At 42.9% G+C, this 23,461-nt stretch overlaps 1 protein-coding gene across 1 annotated transcript in view; it reads right to left on the bottom strand.

Annotated features, from left to right (window-relative positions):
• TOP1 (DNA topoisomerase I) overlaps positions 1-23,461 on the bottom strand; it is a 73,223-nt gene that overhangs the window by 15,078 nt on the left and 34,684 nt on the right. Inside the window, exons 4-10 of the mRNA XM_033153394.1 lie at positions 13,992-14,127; positions 13,196-13,251; positions 11,090-11,176; positions 9,974-10,049; positions 9,312-9,412; positions 5,172-5,287; positions 696-817 (exon numbers count right to left, since the gene is read on the bottom strand). Of these exons, the coding sequence (XP_033009285.1) occupies positions 696-817; positions 5,172-5,287; positions 9,312-9,412; positions 9,974-10,049; positions 11,090-11,176; positions 13,196-13,251; positions 13,992-14,127 (694 nt within the window). The remainder of the gene's footprint in view (positions 1-695; positions 818-5,171; positions 5,288-9,311; positions 9,413-9,973; positions 10,050-11,089; positions 11,177-13,195; positions 13,252-13,991; positions 14,128-23,461) is intronic.

Genomic DNA, 23,461 nt, shown 5'->3' with positions numbered 1-23,461 from the left:
ATGAGCATACACAAGCATAATATAATTTTACTTGCAAAATATATTTATTTAAAAACCTGATTTGCTTACTAGACAACACTGACTACAAACTGGGAGGCACAAAATTTATTTGAATAAGCAACTTATCTGTGCATTCTAAATCTCCCAAAATACGGAAGCCGAATGTAAACCTCACACATGAACAAATCAACCCTCCTGCTTAAACACCACAAGGAAATTCTCTATTTGCCAAATGGAGGAGGGTTGACTTCACACCTCTGGCTTGGATTTCCTCTCGACTCTCCTCTTGCCCCCCTATTCCACAAGTAGGAATCTACTTTCTTCACTTCTTTCTCCTCTTCTCCTTCCTGTTGTAGGAGTTTCTCTCTTTTATCAGCCAAACAAAATGTAGCAAAGCTCTTCTATTCCTCCCCAGAACATTTCATATTCTCTCTTACTCACTCACTCAAAGTTGCACATGCAGTAATAGTGACTGGCTGTTGGGAAACGACTAAGGCAAATAGAAGCAAATTTCCTGCCCTTCCTCAAGCACAGAACCCCAAGTGTTCAATGAGGAAGCAAAGAAGCAATGAGCCATCTGCTACTACCGTAAAAGCGACAATTTAGCAGGTGTCCAGGCAAGTGGAAAACTGCATGCTTACTTTAGCTACCTAAGGAACCAAACACTCCCATCCTTCCATAACATTTGTCCATACCTTTCTCCAGTCTCTGAAGAAGTTTTTCCTGAAGATTTCCTTTGTAGTGTATTCGTGATCAAGCATTTTTGCAAAGAACGTTGCTACTTCTTCTGCTTTGGGACTGAGCTTCATGACTTTACCTACAACGAAGAAGGCAATCCATGAGGAAACAGGAAAAAACGAGGTGGCATCCTACAGACACTCAACCCCTCAACCAGCCTACTCCTCTTACCTCAGAGAGAAGGGATCCAGGAACATCCCTCCCCAGCGTTGGCCCTCTGTGGATATACAATGCACAGCCAAAATAATGACCCTACAAAAAAGCTACTGAACATCCTTGTGTTTCAGGGGAAGTCAGGGGTCAGGAGGAGGGCTGTAAACGCAGTCACACACTGGGCTCCAAATTTTACTATGGGCAGTACAATTTTACTTTACATTCACTAACCTAACCCAGCATCTTTACATCAGTTAGCATGAAAATAGTGTTGGGTCTGATCCTAAGTTTTTTCAAAAACGAATGAAGTCAGGTACTTCAATTTTGAGTTTCTGTTTCGCTTTTAAAGAGGAAGAGCACAGGAATTTTTGCTTTTTTAAAGAGGGAGACTCCGGAACTGTGTTAATATGCAAAATGACCAACATACAAACAAGAAGAGGAATTAGCTCCCAAAACAACCAAGGGAAGAGGCCAACAGTAGAAAGAGCACATTGAAGACGAAAAGGCTAAGTTAAGAAACCCAGCTGTCACAAACCACAGGCAGAGCCAGACTGGAAGGGGGGTGGGATTTCCCCTGGAGAGGTGGTGAAAGGCCTTGAAGATGCTGCCTGTCTAATCCAGTAGGGGGAGCTATCCCACTCAGGAATGTGCTCCAGCTCTGTCCTTAGGAAGAAGTGCAATCTCCAACAAAGTATGGCATTAATGTTTTGAACTTATCCATTGAGTTCTATTAGCTCTCACTTCCTTCTCTGGGGACACTTAAAAAAAACCACAGCTTTCTTTTTATATCTCTGAGTCCTTTCCACCATCCTCTTTACCCAGTCACACCATCCCATTCCCACTCCCTTTAACTGTCAGTCTGCAGGCATTGAGCACATTCAGCGTTTGTTTGGTTTTTTTGGAGAGGGGTGGAGTTAATCCTTCTTAGTTCCTCTGCCCAAGTCTTCTTGCACTTCTGCAAACCTCAAGTGTACCCCGAGTTTGCCAACGACATCCTCCTGTGTGTGGCTTTCACTATTTCTAGTTAATTTGCAACAGCATTCAGAAAACTGATTTGGAATTAGAATACAGGATGATGGAATCTCTTAACTCTTCCCCTGTGGATGTACAGTGAGACTCTTCTCTGACTACAGCGAGTTCAATCCTATTATTCTACAAGAGGGGAAGCAATCAAAGGATTACCAAGGGTGAAGAGCATCGGAGTAGTTCAGCTGTATGCTCGCACATAACATAACACATGAGGCCTAGTGGGGCCGACCCCATTATATGCATAAAGCATATAATAAAGGCATTAGGTGAGTGGCTCTCATGGCAGAAAAAATAATAGCTCACATGCCCATCATCAGACTATCTTCCTCTTTATCCTGTTCTTGAGGATCATATAACTGGCACGAGAGTCCTCCATATTGGGCTGATTTTGTGCTATGTGAGAGGACGCTGGTATTTCTATCTCCACTAGCTTAAAAAGTTGTTGTTAAAAGGCTGCCTGCTTGATATACCAGTGATTCGTGACTGTCCTCTTTCCCCTTGACTGAAGAACTGTAATAGAGGCTCAGCATGAAATAGCTAGCTGTGCAGAAAGGCAGATTTTCCCACAGCTCAAGGGGGAAGCAATTGCTGCATCAATGCGCTGCAGACCCAACATCTCCCCCTTTCTAACCAATGTGACTAATGTAGGCCCAGACCGTGCTAACGTCACACCAGTCTTCAGTGCACCAAGGGAAGGTGCTTGCCAGCATTCCACAGCAATACCAAACAGGAACAAATATTTCACTTGCCAGCAGCCTAAAGAGTTGGCATCATTTCAGAATAATGGATTCCTGTGAAATCCAATCCAGCCACTACTTGTACTGGTATAGTTAAGGCAGACAGAGAAGGCAATATGGAGTCTTCATGATGCATAGGGTGTGCCCAGGGTGGGTGTCGGGGGAAGAGGAATTTTCCATCTAGCTTGAAGGAAGTAAACTATAGAAAAGTACTACAGAAAACTGCTAAGAAGAGTACTTCTGAATGTTGTAAAAGATATATGGCGATCTGATCTATTTTGGAACATGTTTTTTTTTTTGGAAGATTAGGAACATAGGAATGATGTTCACTTGACATTTTGTGCTCTGATCGGGATATCAAACTCACAAGGGCACAGAGGTACAATCTGAGGTGTGCCCTTTCATATACTCAGAAGCACAATCAGAAAGAGACTGGGTCCCTGCTTCTGTCTATCTTTGAGCACGAAGGAGGTAGAAAGTGGAGAAGGGAGTGTACAGTCCAATGCCTGTGGTCTCATGATGCTAAAACAAGGTTTAACCTAATGTCTGAATGAGACCAGTAACTACATCGAGTGCCAGAAGTTCATGTACTATTAAGACAGTTTCTAGGATGATTTGGTAGGGAGACTGAACATAAACCATTTGGGGACTTTTTACATTAGTGGCAGCTTGGTCAAACTGCATTCAACTGATTTCATTGTGATAGGGCCAGAGGAGTTTATTCCCCCGGAAATATAAATATCAAGTTAATTTAAAATGCTCACAAACTTGCATGAGGAGATTACTTGGGCATAGATGCCATAAGCTTTCAAGTAACTCATATGGGCCAATTAATCCCTCTCACATTTCATATTTTAAAGGAACTTGAAATGGTAGTTTCCAATGATGGCAGCAATCTCCGGAGCCAGCATAAATGGTCATGTCAACCTCCTTTTTCAGTAAATTTAATCTCTCAAACACTGGAAAGGTTCCAACAGTCATTACAGATGAGTCAGAACCAGGAAATTCAACAGGGAAAGGGTGGGAAGAAGATATGGATAATCTCTGAATTGACCTTTGGTCATTGGGCAGGGACAGTATGTTAAGTGGCAATACCTTGCTCTGGAAGCAAAGGACCCTCAACCAGCTTTAGCAATACAGTGGTACCCCGCTAGACGAATGCTTCGCTAGACGAAAAACTCGCTAGACGAAAGCATTCGTCTAGCGGGAGGCTGCCCCGCTAGACGAAAAAGTCTATGGGGCTGCCTCGCAAGACGAAAAAATTTCGTCTTTTTTTTTTTCGTTTTGCGGAGCGCGGCTCCCATTGCCGCCCCGCAAGACGAAAACCCCGCTAGACGAAAATTTTCGCGGGACGAATTATTTTCGTCTAGCGGGGCACCACTGTACAGAACTACAAGTGGCCATCAATGAGAACATGCCTTGCATTCTAACAGAAAGATGCATGTAGGCAATGAATGCACATCAGATGCACATGAGGAATCCCGATGCCAAAAACAATGGCACTGGGTCAGACTCGAGAAATAAAACCACTTTAAAGGAAAATATTATTACCAGACAGTGCTCATTGTCATTAAAAAAAATGAAAGGAAAAAAGCATTATCTCTGAACAACTTTCACTGATGTGAGAACCCACCACTGAAATACATTCCACTTTCTCAAAACAAACCTCATTTAATATGACTGGACATTTCACAAGTGTCTTCCTATGCAATTATATATCGTTCATTCCTGCTAAAGGTAAAGGGACCCCTGACCATTAGGTCCAGTAGTGTCAGACTCTGGGGTTGCGGCGCTCATCTCGCGTTACTGGCCGAGGGAGCCAGCGTACAGCTTCCAGGTTATGTGGCCAGCATGACTAAGCCGCTTCTGGTGAACCAGAGCAGTGCACGGAAACGCCGTTTACCTTCCCACCGGAGCAGTACCGATTTATCTACTTGCACTTTGATGTGCTTTCGAACTGCAAGGTTGGCAGGAGCTGGGACCGAGCAACGGGAGCTCACCCCGTCGCGGGGATTCGAACCGCCGACCTTCTGATCAGCAAGCCCTAGGCTCTGTGGTTTAACCTACAGTGCCACCCGCATCATTCCTGCTACTAATGCTTTAACATTTCTAAATGACAATGCATTCACAGCTCTGGGAATGATCCAGCACTTCTGTGCAGACATCAGGGAGCACAAGCGAACACTGCATCCTGTCGGCACCAACAGTTCACTGTCCACACAGGGGGACAAGAGGGTTAAGGATTGTCACATCACAAGCCTTGAATGGAGGAGGAGGAGGAAAGGGAGATGGACAGACCTTTACTAAGCAGCCTCCAGAATCCAGTATTGGTTGCATGGTTGGGCAGCTGAAATTCCAACCACCTCCAGAGAATATATAAACCACCAGCCGCAATTTTACCAGCATGGGATGACCCTCCCTACAAGGTCTCCCAGTATGGGCTTTTTCTGCCTTATGAATGCTCATTATAAAGACACCTATTTCTCCACCAAACACCAGCCTTTAGTAACTTACCATCATAGTAGAATTTGACATTTTCAGGCACAGGTTCATATGGCGGTGCAAACACAGGGCCTTTGTGTTCCAAGAATTTCCACTTAATACCTTCAGGATAGCGCTCTTCTTCCCACCTTAAAAAAGGGGGGGCGGGGGGGAGAGAGAAACATGTGCTCATTCAAATGCCATATGGATTCAGAATCTACAAACGGGGCATCATGAATGCTAAAGTTAGTCAATTCAGCAAATTCAACAACCCATCCTTTCATTTACTCCATTTACTTGTTTCATTTTTATAATGCCTTTCTGCCAAGACACTCAATATATGGTAATTTAGCTGGAACAGGAACAGGAAATGGTACAAAATATTCTCAGCTTCCTTGCCTTTGACTTCCCTGAGAGGATACAGGTCTCTCTTAAGAAGCCCCAGGGAAGGCTGGGGTGGGGCTGCCCCAAAAGTGCTCTTAGGACTTGGTGGTTATAGTCTTCCTCACCTGGGCTTCCTCGTTTCCACCTTCGCTCAGGGCACATGGGTTTTGTTTTATTTATTCACACAAAACTTCTACTGTATTTTAATCTAGAAAGCCAACCCGTTGTGCTACACACATTACCCATGTCTGCATTTATCAGCCAGCACTTTCTGACCGCCTCACAAGCAAAACAATATATGCCAGGCTTCTTCACAACGAAGTTCGCATTGTTTCTATGTCAGTTTAGATGTATGTCTTATTTGTACACACCACTTGGGGTGTTAGTAAAAGCAACAAGGAGAAGAAATCTCCAGAGTAACCTGCACTAGGGTCAGTGACCTCTCCTGTGGTCAGCAGAGGAAAATGATGATTAATGTTGCTTGAGGTACAGAAATGGCAGCCAAACTCATCCCCACTTAAAATCTATTGGGTTGTACTGGCAGCAGGGGATGACACTTCTTTGCAATAACACTAAATCCAAACCTGAAAGGCTCAAATTTTCAGGTACAGTACTTGTCATGTCTCTACAGAAAAACCTGAAATAGGCATTTTTCCTAAACCGGGTACAGGAATTCTCAACGTATCACCAGTGAGCCATATCTTTCTTCCTAGATTCACTCAGCAACTGGCTTATGTGTTTTCTCTATCTGTATTTCAAGCGGCGGAACTGAAGGTCACTTAATATCTTACAGCAGAAGCAGGCACTGGGCAAAGGGCGGGTAGATGCTATTTTTTAAAAGTTTTGTTTTCATTGTGTGTAGAAACATACAGAGAGCAGAGATGCTCCTCAACTTTTTTCTATGGTGTATATCGAGCAGGAAGGGAGCGAGGAGGGGAGCGGATCTTTTAGCTTCCACTTTATTACTGTGTGGAAAGAGTTTTTAAGGTGTCCTGCAGCTATCACACACTGTGTGAAATAGCTCCAAAAAAAATAGTGGTTGGATACAGAAAGATCCTAAAAGATAAAAAGAAACATTGGAAGCAGCCCAAAGTATCATAAATTACTTCCATGCTAGTTTCACCAGCTCTACCGCTTGGAAAGAGTTGCTATGACTTAGATCTTAGCCATTTTCACCCCTGGCTATGTGGGAATACAGAGAGACTTCATTATCTACCACGACTAGTGCTGAGAATAACAGCTTGATTCCTCATATTACTTATCTGATAGAAGGTTGGGCATTACTCCTCTAAAATCCAATCCTTCCACTGTCCCAACCAAACAGGTTTCTTTTAAAACAACTGGCATCTCTCCACCCCCTCAATACCCCCTGGTCTTTCACTCTGTCAGATCTGCTTGAGGCGGGGGGGGGGGGGCATCACCAGCTGGATAATTACATGCAAATTTCTGGGAGTTAATTGGGCAACGTGGGCTAACAGTTTTCATTTGAAAGCAGGATCACTTCAAAAGTGTGGCTGCTGTGCTCCACAGGGTACAAGGGTGGGAGTGGGCAATGGTAAGAACCAGCAAGAAAGCACTCACTACTTGCATGGATGAACAACTCTACATTAAGCTTGAGGTATCTGCTTGGCCATGGGTCTCCCCCCCCCCCAGAACTCTGACATTTATCAGCTGGTGTTAGGCTGCAAAACAGTGGGGAGGGGGGGAGAGACATGGCAGCAATGGCCAATCATGGCTCCCTGACACGTGCACATATTACAATACATTTTTAAAAAAATAATCTATTCCTTACATTCGTATTTTAAATTTTTAAGTACACAAAAGTAAAGACAGAGTGCCCTGCATTGTAATGGGTATTGTGTTTCACGATAAAACAGAGAAACAAGAAGCATAAAGCAAAGAAAAATTAAGGTGAATACCACAAGCTGTTCCTCAGAACTATTTTCTATTGAAGCTGCCAACAAATTCTCAATGAAAATGATCCTCAGGTTTTGAAGCCATAAAGTATGTTTAAATATCTGCTGGAATGTTTTCACTTAATCAGTTTATTGACACAGTCTCTCTCCAAGGAATGTATCTCAAAACACTGGGAGTTGGTTAGCCAAAAGTGACAGAACTAAAGAACAAACACCAAAAAGTTATTTAATACACACTGCTGTATAAAGTGGACTGCAATGCGATACAACATTACGACACTGTTAGCATTGTGTCCATTTTAAGCAAAGTTCAGGATCAAATCAGCGTTGAATTTTCAATCCTAGACAGTTGCATTCACAGGCTTCTTTTTAAATTCCCTGTGGTATGAGGTAGGCTAATGCTCAGGAATGTTAGTAAAAAAAAAAGACTAGCTTTACATCCCTGCATATGCCTAAAAAAGGTTTGTTTAGTTTGTCGACTGCAGCCTGAAAGGGTTAATGTTTTGAAGGAAGGCTAAGCAGCATGTTCTTAACACAAAAGCAAGAGCCATGAAGTTTTATAAAGACTGATTCTCTTGCAAAAGGCATACTAGTTTGGAAGGTAAGAAAATAAGCAGAACTACAAAAAGTATTATTATGGTTCAAAGGAGGTAAGCTTTCAACTGTTAGATTCGTCAACTAAAGCTTCAATGGATTTTTTTCAAAGACTAAGGAGTTGTATTTAGGTCATATTAAGAGTAGAAATAAATGTGGACTAAAATCCATTGAGTCCAGTAGGTTTACTCTGAGTATGATGCTGTCAGCTAGTTTTATCTGAGCCACTAGATTTTTTTTTAGAATTTTAGCTATTTTTTGCAGGGCTGGGAAATATGAATGTTTCAAAAACCTTCCTTGGAAGTTTTTAAGCAGAGGTTAGATGGCCATCTGCCATGGATGCTTTAGGTGAGATTCCTGCACTTAAAGTTCAACAAAATGACCCTCAAGATCCCTTCCAATTCTATTATTTCACCTGCTGAGGCAGTGTTTTCTATCCCTTGATAAAAAGGTGTAGAGGGAGGGGGTCCACTTGCTAGTATAATTCAAGGGACCATTGGTCTGGGTGCCTCAGCAACAGAGAAACGCTCCCTTAGTCTAAGCAACTGCTAACTGGAAGAACAAAATGAAGGTAAGAGCCCTGCTAGATCAGACTAAAAGCACCAGCCTGTTCCAGCCTATGGGAAACCCACAAGCAGAACCCCACTGCAGCAACACTGTTCACACTTGTGATTCCCAGCAACTGGTATAAATGAGAAAGGGCTAATAGTCCTTGATAGACTGATGCTCTGTGAACAATGGCATAATGAATAATGAACAGTGGCTTTGAGCAGGTGTTTAAGTGAAGGGTAGAGGGCTTTTTGAATGAACATTTTCACTGCTCCTAACTGGCAATTTTTGCTGAGCAAATATAACTTTATAAAATCAGCACAGCGCTAGTTGTAAACTTCACTTATTTTTGTGATACTTTTGCTGCTGGTGAAACTGATATAACAGAAAACAAAAAGCTACAGTTAAACGGTCCATCTAATAACAGATAGACATTCCAACTAATAATAAGAGAAACCAAGGTTATGACTTCAGTACCTCAGGACTTCTAATAAAATGGTTATTAAATTTTTGTTCCAATGATAAATCAGTTGGTTGAAAGCCAATTATTAACCTAACAAATCCTTAACTAGTTGAGAGCTCGAACTGGGGTTTTCCCTTTCCTTCTAAAATGGAAGATAATCCTGTTTGCAGCTTTGAAGTCCAACCACAAAGAGTTTTCAGTCAGCATTTTTTTTCAGATGTAAGAGGAAGCAGCCAGCCACAGGCCGAAATATCAGAGGTGTGTTACCATTTCCATTTCTGCTCCTCTTCTTTTTTTATTTTCTTCTTCTTCATGTCTCCTTCGGGAGGCTTCTTATCTTTGCTCTTTATTTTCTTGGGTTTGATATCCTGAAAAGATATTTTTTAAAGAGACGCTATACAGAGAGTAGTTTTACAAGATACACTTACATTTAAAAACAAATAAATTTTGAAAGAAATCATTTGAAATGTGCTTCTCACAAAAATGGCCCTTGGTCTGAATCAAACTACTTATTCAGTTTCCTACCCATGGCAAGGAATTATCAATTAACATGCAGAGCCTATCATGGTATGAGATAAATAAATTGGCAAAGCCATATACAGGAGGCAGAGAGAAATGAAAAAGCATTATATAGAGAAAAAAGGAGATGAGTACCACTTAGCCCAAGGATGGAGTATGAGTTGCAAATTTGTGGTGAGCAGAGCCCAGGCACCAGTATGCTCTCTGCATGAATCTAGCCAAAAATCAGGATCTCTACATGCTGATCTTAACATGTACTCTAGATCGAGACATCATGTGTTTTTTTTGTTAATGTTTTCAGATGAATGCTAAATTGCATATTCTAAGCAAAATAAAGTGTTCTTTCTCCACAGTTGTCACCACAACCTGTTATTACCCCAGAGATCCAGAAAATATAAATTCAACCAAACCTCCTCTTCTTCCTGTTTCCGCTTCTTTGATTTTTTTATATCTTCAGTTTTGATCTTCTTGGGTTTGTAGTCGACACTGAAACAGATCCAACAATTGTAAACAAATCATTTATTTCCAGTTCCGGATTTTATTACTCTCACCCTCCACACAAATGTTGCTGCTGTGCTGCTTGTAGCCTGCATTTCAAAAGCACCAATACCCCAATTCTAGTGGCTCAGATAAAACCTGCTGCTTGACTTTAAGTTATACATTTCCTGAAGCCCCTTCCATAAGAAGAGACACAACTACTTTCCAGCGTCTGTAGACAAGTGCCAGTTCTCTACCTGTGCTGCGCACACACTGACACCGTATTATAATGGCTGCTGCAGAATACAATCAAGAAATATAATCTGCTATTTTTGTATTTGACGCAACCTGTTGCCCCTCATTTGCACTGATCACTTTTCTTCTCTTTGCTGTTGCAGGACTAGGGGAGGGGGGAGTTTGAAATCCCTTTGCAGCAGAAAGGGGTTACACTAGTAGGACGATTGATACTGGCCCTGACCCAGTGTGAATCTCAGGCACCTAGTGGTCCCAGATGGAGTAGCGGGATCCAGATGAGCACTGTGATACACACATCAGGTCCACAGTTGCTTCTGTATTAACATCTCCCTTGCAGGATCAGGGCAATTCACTACAGAAGACAGCTGGGGTTCACAAAGTATTATTAACACTCATTATTCATTCAGTCCTTAACATTGTATCTTACTCGTTATTCTTTTGTTTTATAAAAGCATTTGTCAGCTACCTTTCAAAAGTTCAAGGCCGCTTACATACATAAAATGAAAACAAACAAAAAACTGCGCTATTAGAAAAAAAAAGTATACCCCCCCAGACTGTGGCCCTCCCTCAAGGGTAATTAAAAGCATTCACTTTTCACTGAGTGGCATGATGATGTCTGAGTGACAACTGATATCTGGAATGGGCAAAAGAACTTAAGCCCTTAAATCCACTGATTTCAATGGGTCTACTCTGAGTTATGACTTAGCAAGATAATATAGTTGCTTCCTATAGACAGATCCAAATGTCCCATTATTCCCACTTTTCGCTGTAGGTAATGTTCACAAGCTACTCACTCATCATCCTCTCGGGGTCTCTTTAGGGGCTTATAGTCTTCTTTGTAGTAGCCATCGTCATCCATTTCTTCCTTAATACGAGGTGGGCTAGAGAGAAAAGGAAATGAGTTATTCAGTCAAGAACATGAATACTAAGCTTCAGCTTGTAGCCTGACTTCACCTACCACTTCAACCCACGCGAGGAGAACTCTCTCATTATCCCTGCCATATTTAGAGTTGAACAGGATGTGTGACTTTCATATAGTTTCAGCTAAACTGAAAATGTAACACCATATTGCAGGGCTGTGGGGGTTCTGCTCCACCAACACCCCCCCCCCCCCGATTTTGGTGTCAGCAAAAAAGAAAATTAAAATAAACACATGCTGGAAAGTAGATCCCAACAACCTGGTGAGGATACAAATAACTACCCACTTCTTAGCTGATCTGTGTATGGTTTCCTCCAAACTCTCCCCCATGACACCTTACTAGGTTTCTATATTTCTCCAGCTGTACCATTTTGGGAAGCTCTGATTTAAATAAAGGCTGCATAGAAAAATGAGGGGAAAAAATCCTACAACAATGGGACAATGGATTACAACTCCTGAACACAAACTTGTAGATGTTAGCAAGTATTAAGTGTTAAAGATGTGTCAGATTCAAACTACTTGATTGCTTTTTAGTTACAACAATTCAAGTTTTAAAATTGTTTTAATAACTCTACTCTCCCTGAAATATCCACACACTGGATATTGGGATATTCCATAATATAAATTACTAGTTCTATTTTGTTGTACCTACAGGTATGCATGGCATTTGTATGGTATGTACGGTGTGTGTGTGGGGGGGGTATTCTTATTTAAAGAGAATTTGTGGCTTGCCCTTCCAGTGAAAACCATGGTGGGTTAGAGTATATAAAACAATGTAACAAAAAGTGACTGTGTTCAAACATCACATTGACCCAGACTTCCTACCTTATCATGGTTTATCAGGAATGAGCAGCATGCTAATGCACGCTGCCTGATCTCACAGCTGGAAAAACTCAGCAGCGCTGGCAAATACACCTCTACAGTTACTGGGAACAAATGCATGCCACTAAAGGAGCCATCTTGATGGAAGTCACTTTATAAAGCTACTCAGGAGACCACATTTCAGCCATTGAAAGCTAATTTATCAAGTTGACTCTAAAATACATTTTTTCCAAAGCCTAAATTCTGCAGCTATTTTGCACTGAAGATTGCGTTCTGTATAATACAAAAGATCTTAGAGCTGCAGTCTGCTTGGATGTTTCAGTGCAGTGCAAACTCCACAAAACCCAAAACACTGCAAGCAACCAGATCACCTTCTGCAGTGCCATCTCTCTTCTAAAAAGATGTAGCCTGATCTGCTTTCCACTTCAAATATCTAACATTGATAAGATCAGCTGGTAATACAAGACAGCAGAGTAAAATACTTGTGCATGGAATGCTAATATTTTAAAGTACAAAGGCACTGCAGATTTTAAAGGCTGTGTTTTAAATCAATCCAGCATCGTGCCTCAAAATACAGGAGATTGCTCGAAACACGCTGCATGATAGTGGAAAAGTCCGGTGTCAGTTCCACAAGGTATTTATGCTGAGCATAACTGCTGCTGGCTTTTTGACAAGCGGGTTTTACATTCTTAAGATTGCAGTTCCTAGAAATACCAAGAGGGGTCCTTGCTTTCTTCTACTAAGAATCAAGCAGTTTATATATGCTTGAATACTGTTTTAGAAACAGTGCACAGGAACAACAACTTTAGTTTGACCCTAAATTCCCAGTTCCCAGTTCTTCTACTGAGCGTTTGATATTGATAGGTAACAACTTTAAAAGTCAATGTTATTTTAGAGTCTTTATCAGGGCCAAGAAGGTTCTATGTCTACATTGGATTAAAAAAGAGAGGTGCATAAGAGAATCCTTTACAATCTTATTTCTGTCTGTATAGCCGGACTGGTTTTTAAACACAAAAAAGCTTCCCCATCTTTGATTTTAGGTTTTCTTTATGCCAACAGAAAAGAGGATCCCAGAACTCTCAGGGATCCCACCGAGAGAAATTCCACTCATCTTCTGGGTACAAGTCAAAACTAAAAATCTAACAGTCTTCTTGCATACCTGGAGAAGCCATTTTCTTTTTCCTTCTTTATTTTCACTTCACCAGATGATTTACTCTGAAAACAGAAGCGAGAGCTGGTTAGTAAGCTATAAAAAGCACTGTCATATCTTCCCTGTGCATCCAAATGCAACTCACAAAAAGACCCTTGTACCAGGAGCAAGTGCACCTCCAGCTATTCCCCAGAAACGCTTTCAGCATTATTGGATCCGGCCAATCCCAAATACGTGCTCTGTCCTGCTGTTTTCCTATCTATTTAGATGTTCTCCTGAGGTTTTTCCTTTTGTCTGGCCACAGCTGCAGAATTCGCTATCAACTCCTTAGCTTATTTAGACAAGGCTTCTGCTCTTACTGTTACACTGCATAATTATGCACTTTGCCCAGGCATGAACAGATGGGGTAGGAAAATTATCAAGGTACTGTCTGTCCAGGCTGGCTAAGGTGTGCACCTGCATCAGTGCAATGTTTGTAATATCCTGCATCAACTTACCTACAGAATTCCTCCTCATGTGGAACACAACATGTGCTGAAATTCAGCCTGTAGATGCTATGAAGTTTAACATGACTTTTATTATGACAAGTTTACAACAGCCATTTAAACAGAAGCACAGTGATGTCATCTAACACCTAATGCCACAGCTCTTATACTCATAGCCTTGAGTTTCTGTTGAAACTGTACATGGGATTTGACTTGCAAAACAGCTATAAAATGTCAAAAATGTGAACCAGCTCATGTCTTTATCCACAACAAAAGCCCAGTCCAAAGCAGTGCCATTCAGCCCCACCACCATCCTGTACCTTTTCTTCCTTTCGTTTCTCCTTGTCTCTGTCTTTGTGTTTGTCTTTGTGTTTGTCGTGTTTCTCTGAACTGCCATCTTTGTGTTTGATCTTCTCTTTCTCTTTGTGTTTCTTCTCCGAGGAATCTTTGTGCTCACTGGAAGATACAAGAGTCAGTTAAGAGAAGAGGCAGTTGGGACAGGATCGGTAGCAACAACCAAGCAGATTGAAGTGCCAAGCCCTAGAAAATTCTCTGTTAATATGAAGAATCACACAACTGTAGCAATAAGGAACACAGTAAAGTCAAGATGCCTCGGGGACAGCACAGACTAATGCATTTTTGCCTGAAGGAGTTTCAACAATATATGTGCACTGTTCAGTACACCTTAAGCCCAGTACTAACATCTTGGGCATTTATGCTTTTGACAACAGACATTAACTGGAACCTTCAGTGGATTTGCCCCCCTACTGAGACAGGGGTAAGAAGAAGACAAATCCTGTAGTTATAACACCAAACATCATATTTATGGCTCATACTGGTACTGATAAATTTATTAGACGAGAGAAACAGAGGCACACAGCAGAAATTGAGTTCAGGAGTTCTTTCATGTCTAGTTACATGCTCCTCCTGTTAGTGCATTTTAGAAACCAATGATACTTGTGCCATATGACCTTTGCCAAGCCTCACTTCTTCCCTCTCCCCACCAGTGGCCTGTGTCACTTATGAGGGAGAGAACAAATGGAACATATATTAGGGCTAAAAAAAAGGATGGCTTTTCATTACATCAGAAAGAAGATGGTATGTCTCTAATTCTATTCTAATGCCAAAATCAAAACAAAACCCAGTCTCTTTAGAAAGTGGTCCATTTCCCAATTAACTATTCAGTGGCTGCTTAGACCACAATAAGCAGAATTAAACTTGTAGATTACAGTGATGAATTTTTGAAAAACCCTTTAAGACGTGGTATATCCTGCTAGGGAAAGATTTAAGGCTCATGTGTGATTACATTATATCCAGGCACATGATAAAGAAAGCAGCTCTTAGAGAACTCCAACATTGCATTTTGAGAAGTCAACCGCAGCCTTCTACTATTACACTCATTAGGTTTCCTTACTTCATTATCCTGACCCTCTTGCCCCTCAATGACTCTGCAAGCTAAGTACTCTGGATTCCCCTTTCATTCTTCCCACTTGCTAGTGCCACTCTATTTCTTATGGTTTGATTCTCAACTCCCACAAGCCCTTCCAATGTGACTTACTACTTTTTGAATCTGGAAAGTTCTCTGTCCCTAATGTAGAGACACATACCACAATAAAGTCAAATAAGCAACTATATTTATTACATTTTTATTCTGCCCATATCCCAATAATGTATTTTAATGTACTTTTTCTTGGTTTTAATGAATGTATGGTATTGTTTGTTTTTTGTAAAGCTGATTTAAGTTGCCTGCGACAAGAAAAAGCATCTAATAAAATTAAATAATAACAACAATATAGAACAAGTGCATGTGCTGCCTCCCCACATTTCAGCTCACTACCACTCTGAAAAGGTTAGAGTAAGCGATAGTGATCACCTATACTCTTCAAATTAACTTCATGACCAAGTGGGGATCTGAACCTAGGTCTGGTTAAACACTATATAATACCAGCTTTCAGTGTCATATACCTTCTCCAAATGCCCATAAAACATTTAGTCCTTTTAAAAATGGGATGCAATTTCTTTGGATTTATGAGTCACTTCATCATTTAAGTATTTAAGACAAGAACCACTACATATAAAGAAATCATATTAACCAAATACAAAAAGATGGAATTTTACAAATCTTATCTATATATATAAAATGCAAGTGTCTCTGCGTCCAGTCCGTGTGTCTCTGGGTTTGCGCTACTGAGCATGTGCCCCAGGGACACAGGGATTGGACGCAGAGAGATCGGGCCGCGAGCAGCGTCGGCAGTTGAAGCGGGCCGTTGAAATGGAACGCTGGCTCTCCATAAGATTGGGGAGGCCGAGGAGGAAGGCCACGCTGCTACTGCCGCCGCTACAACAAGAGCCCCGAGGCCTAGCGGCCCAGAGCAGCCCGCCCCGCAGAGACTTTGGGCGGCCGGAGCTGGAGTTGTGATTTTGGAGAGGGGCCACACAGGTGCCTCCCTCCCAAGCCTGGCAAACACGAACTCCCCTCAGAGGGGCGGGAAAGGAGTGCAAAATTTCGGAGAGGTGGCGGCGCGGCCTGCCCCGGTGCCGGCTGGCTTCCCAACAGCCTCGAGAGGGTGGGCGGTTGAGAAGCGAGGCGAGGCTCCGGCGCGGGGCCTCCGCGGGCTTCCTGCTATGACGGGGCGGGCATTTCCTGAGACGCCTCGGAGTTTTGCAGCGCCTTGCTTCCCTTTCGCTTTTTGCATGCAAAGTCCGAGGGAAAAAGAAGTCTTTTTTGAGGGGACGAGCCTCCTCCACCGGCACCGACTGCGGCCGCCTGACTCTGCGGTGGCTGCAGCCTTGCATTGAGGGAGGGAGGAGGGAAGGGGTGGGGGGCAGCCAGGCCCCGGCTGAGGCCCGGAGCTGGCGGGGGAGGACTCAGCCGCTCGGAGACGGTAAGGGGGGGAGGGAGCAGAGGGCGACATTGCAGCCACCGCCGCGCTACGGGAGCCGGGATGGACCAGGACGCAGAGTACGTAGGGACGATGGAGGGGGGCTGCGCCTAGAGTTGCGCGTGGACGTCGCTGCGCCATTGCGGGAGGAGGGGAGGGAGAACAGGCACAGCGGGAGGCCACGACCCGCGGCAGCGGCCGGGCCCTGAGCCCTCCCGCGCCACCCGCATCCCTTCAGGCCGCCGAGTGGCCTGCTCCCGGGCTCCCACGGCCCAGCCGGTCCAGCGGTAGGCCCCAACAACAAGCGGCGGTGGCAGCAGGGCTCTGAGCCCTCCCGCGCTGCCCGCATCCCTTCGGGCCGCCGAGCGGATTGATCCCGGGCTCCCGCGGCCCAGCCGGCCCAGCGGGAGGCCCCAACAACAATCAGCGGCGACGGCAGGGCCCTGGGCTCTCCGCGCTGCCAGCATCACTTTGGCCGCCGACGCGGCCTGATCCCGGGCTCCCGCCGCCCTCCCAGGCCCAGCCGGAGGCCCTCCATGGCAAGCGACGGTGGCAGAAGGGCCCTGAGCCCTTGCATGCCGCCGCCAATGAAGCGGGCCCGATCATCCTGATCTTGGCCCTCCAACTCAACCCTTGGGCTTACCTGACTTCCTGGAGACGCTCCTGGACCCTGGATGAACCTGGTAGGATGAGCTCATCCTGCCTCCCCAAAAATTTGACCACATTCTAGCGCCCGTTTTTTTAACAGGCTGAAACCACTAGTATAGATATAAGTAATATTTTATTTTGGTGCTTAAAACATAAAAGGAGTCCTGCTCATCACGTCTATCTAATACAACATTCTGTTCCCCACAGTGGCTAATCTTTTTTGGTCCACATAATTTATTTCAACAATCCAACTTTCACAAAATGAAAAGCCCACTTGTTACATCATCTAATAAACTTAAACTGGCTAACAGTATTTTTATTTCACTTTTGTTTTGTGACACCCCCCCCCCCCCGTTTCATTAAAATGATGCTGAAAAGGTTAAGTTACATAACTTCATGTCTAACAATCAGGTCTGACTTTTGCTGTCTGTTTGCCTGTTGCAAAGCAAGCAGATGTTGAATTAGGAATGCCTAAATGTCATCCGCTCCTTGCTTGGAGGTCAGAGAATATACTTCTTCCTTCCCATTCATGCTTTATTGTCTAGAGAAACTTGCACATTTCATGGGTTCCCAACCTCTACCGCTTCAACAGAAGGAGAAAATAGGAAAGAGAAAAAAAGGGGGGGGGGAATTGTACAGGCACAGTAAAGAATTAAGAGAGGATCAATACTGGCCTGGCTAAGTATGCTAGTTTATTAACCAATGTTAAACCAGAGTTCACTGATGTAGTTTGGGTACAACAGGGAATAGGTTTAATGAAGTCAGGATCGTTGCACCGAACAGAGTGTTTGATAGCGAAAAGGGAAGAGACCTCTTAAACCATGGTTTATAAAACAATGGAAAATTATCAAAACCTGGCCACTATGATGGAGATTAATTGCTACTATGCTGTGCTCCAACAGACATGGACACCAGCAAAAAGTAACAGTTTTTAATTGCAGGAACACAACAATTTTAGCCAGCTTTTAGTCATGGCACATTAAAGATTCTCCACATTTTTCTACTGCTAAAACCTCCTCTGATCTTTTTTCTTTACTTCTACCTGGGTGTATTAAATACAACTGACACGAATTCTTGTCACCTGCAGCACTACAATCATTTTCCCTACTTCAGTCACAAACACATGCACCCCACAGCTATACAAATTGAAACGTAAAAAAGACAAGACACAGTAAGAACTTTCCTGGTAACAAATACCTATTTAGAGAACACACACATACGAAATGTCACCACAAGGAAACTTCACAACAGGTGAAAAAAGAGATTTAATTTGCATGACAACAGAAAATAGGGGGGGGGGGGAACCACCAACAAATGGTATGTGTCTCTGAAGAAAAATAACTCAAGACCAGTACAGCCTCTAATAAATGAAGGTAAGCAAATGTGTCATTTAACTTGATATCATTTTGTAATCAGACAAGAACTATTTGGAGCACCTCACATCAAAACATAAGCCCTCATTTTAAATGATGCCCGCTTGTCATGAATAGGATTGGTAAACAAGCTTATGTGCCAAAATATAAATATAAAAAAATCAAAAGATTGCCATCCTGTGAAAGAGAGGACATAATTTCCCTCATTTGACAGGTGGGAAATGGATGATAGGGGGATGGCATCCTGGAGCAAAGTCAGCATGAGATCAGGCAATACAGTTGACTCAAATCTACACTGCAGGCCAGTCCTTATTTTAAAAAGCATGGTCAGCATGTGCAAGAAATCTCCTACTGGCACAAAAACTGTTCACCTAACAACTAATAAGGTGGTGTTTTGCTGCCTGAGGCCAAAAGCCCCCATTCTACATACAGAAGCCAACGAGATTGGCAGCTGGATCTATCAGTGGTAATAGGACAGTGTCTTCCATGGCTCTTGGGGGCAACGTGCTAATTGAGAGGATGCAGGACAGGCTGTGTGGCACAAACAGCTCTGTCCTCCAATACAGGGGAATGCTGCCCCTCAGCATTCACCACCCAAGGCGGCAGCCCCACTCTGCCTAATGGTAGGGCCAGCCCTGGCTCTCCTGCGCAAGCTCTGGAATTCCTTCTTCCACCAATGTTTAGAACAAGTAGGGAAGCTTGCAGTGCAAGTTAACATACGAAATTACTTTGGCCTTTTCCAAGAAAAGAACACTGCAGCTGCATTCATTGCATAATTCTCAACTTGGCCAACAGGTACAGACTACTCTTTCGGAAAGCAACAAAGACTTGCTTACCTTCTCTAGTAGGCAAAGCAACTGGCCCTAGTGCAGGCTTCCTCAAACTCGGCCCTCCAGATATTTTTGGCCTACAACTCCCATGATCCCTAGCTAGCAGGACCAGTAGTCAGGGATGGTGGGAATTGTAGTCTCAAAACATCTGGAGGGCGGAGTTTGAGGAAGCCTGCCTTAGTGTAACACAGTTATCTTCCCAGATGTTGGACAGCTGTGTGTTGCAGCTACTTTTACTCCTCAGCCTGGGGCAGGATGATAATGAATGGTTAGTTGTTTCCTGACAGCCTCTCCTTCAGTTAGCTCAGTGTTTCTCAAACTTGGGTCCCCAGCTGTTGCTGGATTACAACTCCCATCGTCCCTGACCAATGGTCTGCTAGCTAGGGATGATGGAAGTTGTAGTCCAACAACAGCTGGGGACCCAAGTTTGAGAAACACTGAGCTAGAGCATATTAAAGAACACTGCTCCCTTCAAACATCAGCTCACAGCTTGCCACCAAAAGCTGCATTACGTAGCTTCCCCTCTGAATCATGAAGGATGGATCGAGTCTATGCACAAATCAAGTTTAGAGACTATTGCATGAATCAGTCTTCACTCATAGCTGAGCTGGGATCACAACTTTATTTTATAATTACATCCCACCTTCCCTCCAAGTTGTTAAAGGCAGCATACCTGGTCTCCCCTCCTTCATTTTATCATTGAAACAACTCTATAAGGGCCTTAATAGCCTAATGTCTAATGACCTGGTTTTTAAGCGTTGCCTACAGAATTCTTATTCCGACAGAGTGCATAAGACAACATGCAACTGGTATAAAGACTGAAAATGGGAGGTGGCTCTTTTTTTTTGGGGGGGGGAGGCACTTCCCCACTCTGTGGTCCACCAAAGTGGAGGACTAGGATTCAGCACAGGAATCTGAAAGGTTCTTTTGGCCAATTATGTGTAAAGAAGCATGGTAGAGCTGGAAAATGACATTTTTGCTACTGTGAAGTGTTTTACTCAGTGTTTGCATTTGTTTCTGCTCCATGTTCCTTGTTTTCATAAAAGCTTTTGATTTGATTCACAGGAAGCAAAGTATTTTGAAGATTTATTCTGAGATGTACTTAAAAAAAACTCTGCAAAAAGCACTTTACTTTATTAGTGGATTGATGTACAGCTATTCCTTCAGGAAGTGTTTCCTTCAAGTAGGCACCACTGTACTCTCTGGAAATTGCTCAAAACATTAATGGCATTACTAGAGTTAAGACGTAGCTTCTTGTTTGGAGATGAACTAAACAAAATAACTGCACTGAATATGACATAGCAAGCCACTCTAAGCCTAATCCTTGTGGCACTTTATTGTACTGACTCAAATAAATACATTTATTTATTTATTATATTGAACCAGCACAGGACTTTCGGCAAGCTATATAAAGAATCATATAGACTGCAATAAACCAAAACTGATTACAACAGTTACAGGACCTAGTTAAAATACCAGCTAAAATTCTTTCTCCAAGTTAACACCCCCACCAGCACTCCAATGAGCTGAATTACATTACAGGATGTGGGTGGCACTGTGGTCTAAACCACTGAGCCTCCTGGGCTTGCCGATCAGAAGGTCAGCGGTTCAAATCCCTGAGACGGGGTGAACTCCCGTTGCTCTGCCCCAGCTCCTGCCAACCTAGTAATTCGAAAGCACACCAGTGCAAGTAGATAGATAGGTACCGCTCTGGCGGGAAGGTAAATGGCTTTACCATGTGCTCTGGTTTCCATCACGGTGTTCTGTTGCACCAGAAGCAGTTTACCTATTCTGGCCACATGACCCAGAAAGCTGTCTGTGGACAAATGCCGGCTCCCTTGGCCTGAAAGCGAGATGAGCACCACACACCAGTCACCTTTGACTGGACACCAGTCACCTTTGACATCCAGGGGTCCTTTACCTTTTTACCTACAGGTAATTCTCAACTTACACATATTATACTTATGCTTTGTAAAGGGGTGTGTGTGTGTGTGTGTGTGTGTGTGTGAGTGAGATAGATAGATAGATAGATAAATGGAAAGCAGAGGAACCCACCATTCCCTCTGCTCATTTATTCTTCCCTGGCCACCTGTACACAGCTACAATTGCAAGACCTTGGGGAAACAGTGGAAGGGCTTTGGGACACTGCCAGGGCCCTTGCACAGCCTTCACAAAGCAGAGTAAGCAGCCCTCTACCTTGCAGGAGGTGGTTGTTCCCAGCTTCATACATTTCTGTGTTTACGCGTGGACCCCCAGAACTGAAACCTTGAGTAAGATGTGAGTTACCTGCATATTATGTCCTGCAACTTCATACTCTCTACTAAGAAGCCCTACATTTTTGCTACATTTACTTTGTACACCAGCCTGCTTTCCAAGTTGCCTCTGGGCTGAAAGATATTGGATGTTGGATCCAATATGTCAGATTTAAAAGCATGAAGATTAATCCAGAAACAATAATAAATTTAAGTAAACTTGAATGTAGGCTGGGCTCCTTTGGGAGGAATGTTGCAGTATAATTGTAATAAATGACTTTTGCTCCCTTAATGGAATAACTTTATAAGTATGAAAACAGCTATAGTACCAAGGCAACCCTCACTCCACCAAAACTTCAATATGGCTCGCCCAAACACTTTGCCGCATATCTTTTCTCACACTACACCTTATGCAGGCCTAAACCATTCTACAGGAATTAGGCCTTTCCCTTTGGCCAGTTTTTCCACTTCCTGGATCATATTAAGCATAATTCAGCAACCTGCCTCCCTAACATGGATGTATGCTACAGAGTTCTATGTAAGCAGAGACACTGCTTGAGCGCTGGAAGATTTGCTGCTGGGCCAAGTTTGAGGTTTTACTATTAGTATATAAAGCCTTTTATTTATACAGGTTCCAGTAATTCAATTCTTGACATAGAGTTCTGGTCTCTCTCTCCTTAGTGCAGGACTGAGTGCAGGTATATTTATGAGATGAAACATGGGAGGCATGTGATTTCAAAATGCAAAAGGAGTAAGAATGGAAAAAGTGACAGAATTTCTTCATTGGCTTACCATATTCCTGTTATATACAGCAGGGAATTTGCACCTCCCTTCCTTCCCCTTTCAGCATGCCTATCCCACCTCCTCAGACATCACCAGACAACTTCTAAATATGGTACATAAATCCAACCCTAAAGCACATGGGCCAAGATTGCAAGAGCAACATCCTAGAAAAAATTCTGAATTAAAGGCATGATCCAAGTTATGTACTCAGTTCTCAATGAATCTATTATAACTGAATCATGCCCATTACACAGTGCATGCTTGGATGGGACAAGGCAATTTATTGTGTCTACTCAGAAGTAAGTACTACTGAATTGAATAAGGTAAAGGGGCACAGTGTGCCTTCTAGAAAGAGCCAAAGTATTGTTTTACTTTGTGCAGGAAATCATCATGAATAGGTAGCCAGATAAGGAATATAAGGTGATTGGTATATAAATATGTTCATTTGAAATGCCTCTTAGGTTTAGGAAACCGTAAAATATGAATACAATTACTAAGCAATCATACTTGAAAAGCTCTACATACCATAATTAATTTGTCTGCATATAAATTCTAACCAAGAGCTCTTCACTTGGGCAGAACTGTCACTAAAGACAATTCATTGAATGGACACAAGTAAACATCTGCATGATGAATAAGGTGCTACAGCCTGTGGTACTGTCCACTGGCTGGGTTTTTTGCTCCCCTTCTAAGATATATATATTATCTTTTGGAAGGCTGCGATATGATTGAGATTATAAATAAGAAACACATCAGAGTAATGAGCCAAAAGCCAAGCAGGTTTTGCATTATGCCATGCAAAGAGTCCCTTTCTAAAAGGCTGTAAACACTACAATGTGGGTGGAGGAGAGAAGAGAGTTTCACAACAATTTAGGAACATTTGGAAGCACAAGGTGAAATACCACCCCCATTCCCTGCAAAGTGTGTTAACTAGCATTGCCGGGATTTAAGCAACCAGTAAAGTATGCAACAGCTTAGCCAAGACATTTACAGCCTCTGCCTCCAAGGTCTATGGATGTTGT

This window comes from Lacerta agilis, chromosome 6 (assembly GCF_009819535.1).
Source record: "Lacerta agilis isolate rLacAgi1 chromosome 6, rLacAgi1.pri, whole genome shotgun sequence".
Classification (NCBI taxonomy): domain Eukaryota; kingdom Metazoa; phylum Chordata; class Lepidosauria; order Squamata; family Lacertidae; genus Lacerta; species Lacerta agilis.
This window is presented reverse-complemented; position numbering and strand designations above follow the sequence as displayed.